Here is a 1,507-nt window from a genome sequence, read left to right on the forward strand (position 1 = left end):
GATCCAAATCCGGGATACAGTATATTTTATATATACAGTTTCAAAAACCCGCGAAGTCGTGAATCAGTGAAAGATGAACCACGAAATAGCGAGGGACTACTGTAAATGTGCTGCAATGCTGCCATCTAGTGACTTTCACTTTCATCCACAGCCGTTTTTCCCCAAAACTATTTTTAAGGGCACATATCACAATATGTATTTTTAGTAGTGGGGCAGAGGCCAGTTTGACTGTGTAAATGTGCTCCTGTGTCTGCACTGAGACAGCAAAGGTAGCTCAGCTTCCTCTAAAATGTTAAGACAAATTGTCAAATATTACTGTGGTGTGTTGAGCAGGCACCAAAGCTCCTCTGCCCTCCTGGGTGCATCCTCAAAGTGCAGCCCAAAAAGAGTAAGCTTCTTTTTACAAAATTTCAAGAAGATTGACCAAGGAAGAGAATGTAAAAGAAATGTGAAGACAGTTTACGCTTGAGACCCCTTATCTTTACTCAAAGGAAAAGGTAGTGAAGTGGAGGAGAGGAAGGTGTAGACATAAAAGAGAGTCTTCTTGCACTCTAGACTTACCATATTTTCTGGACTATAAGTCACACTTTTTTCAGCCTTTGGCTGGGTTTGCGACTTATAATCAGGTGCGACTTATATATAAAATATATAATTTCACGTTTGTTATTTTCACACTGACAGCCGCTAGAGGGCACTCTGGGCCAGTGTACCAGTATCTGATACTCTTGTACCACTGAAAATTTACATGTTACTGTTTACATGTTATTTTCATATTGACAGCCGGCTGGTGCGACTTATACTCCGGATGGACTTATAGTCGGGTAAATACGATAAGTTAGCTGTGACACAATGAAGAATGGGTATTACGCATTAAGAAAGGTTTGCAATAAAAAGTTAAAAATTCTTGATGCAAATTATTGGCACACTGAGCACACTTTTTTGGAAGCCCATTTCAAGCACATTATTTTTGTGTGTATATGCTCAGCTCTGAAGCGAAGGAATCAACCACATGAAATCATTAAAAAAAAATTTAAAAAAGATGTTCAGAGGTTCAGACTCACATGCACACACTCCAACCTCAAATCGTGGCCGGTCTGCTGAGAAGTCACAAAACATGCCCTTGTGCGGGTCACAGACGTCCCTCTCGTTGCACGACTCTCCAATCTGCCTAGCACAGGTTTTGCAGCAGCCGCAGCCGTCCAGCACAGCGCTAACCCCTGGAGAACAATACGGTCTCTGTCGACACTTGCAGGGCCACTGGCAGAACTGACGCCTCTCTGCCGCAGATAGTCCTGCTTGCGAGGTCTGCAGCTGCCCATTCTTTTGAGCACTGATGCAACCCTGGATGAAAAGACAAGAATAATGAGTGAGATTCAATCAATCAATTAATCAATCCATCCATCTGTCCATCTATCTATCTATCTATCTATCTATCTATCTATCTATCTATCTATCTATCTATCTATCTATCTATCTATCTATCTATCTATCTATCTATCTATCTATC

At 41.3% G+C, this 1,507-nt stretch overlaps 1 protein-coding gene across 2 annotated transcripts in view; it reads right to left on the bottom strand.

Moving 5' to 3' along the window:
• Window positions 1-1,507, bottom strand: part of ccn6 (cellular communication network factor 6) — an 11,760-nt gene that overhangs the window by 5,848 nt on the left and 4,405 nt on the right. For both annotated transcript variants that reach the window (XM_008312649.3, XM_008312648.3), the window contains exon 2: window positions 1,062-1,341. In XM_008312649.3, coding sequence (XP_008310871.1) covers window positions 1,062-1,341 — 280 coding nt within the window. The remainder of the gene's footprint in view (window positions 1-1,061; window positions 1,342-1,507) is intronic.

Source organism: Cynoglossus semilaevis, chromosome 7 (genome assembly GCF_000523025.1).
Source record: "Cynoglossus semilaevis isolate Cse_v1.0 chromosome 7, Cse_v1.0, whole genome shotgun sequence".
In the NCBI taxonomy this organism is placed as follows: domain Eukaryota; kingdom Metazoa; phylum Chordata; class Actinopteri; order Pleuronectiformes; family Cynoglossidae; genus Cynoglossus; species Cynoglossus semilaevis.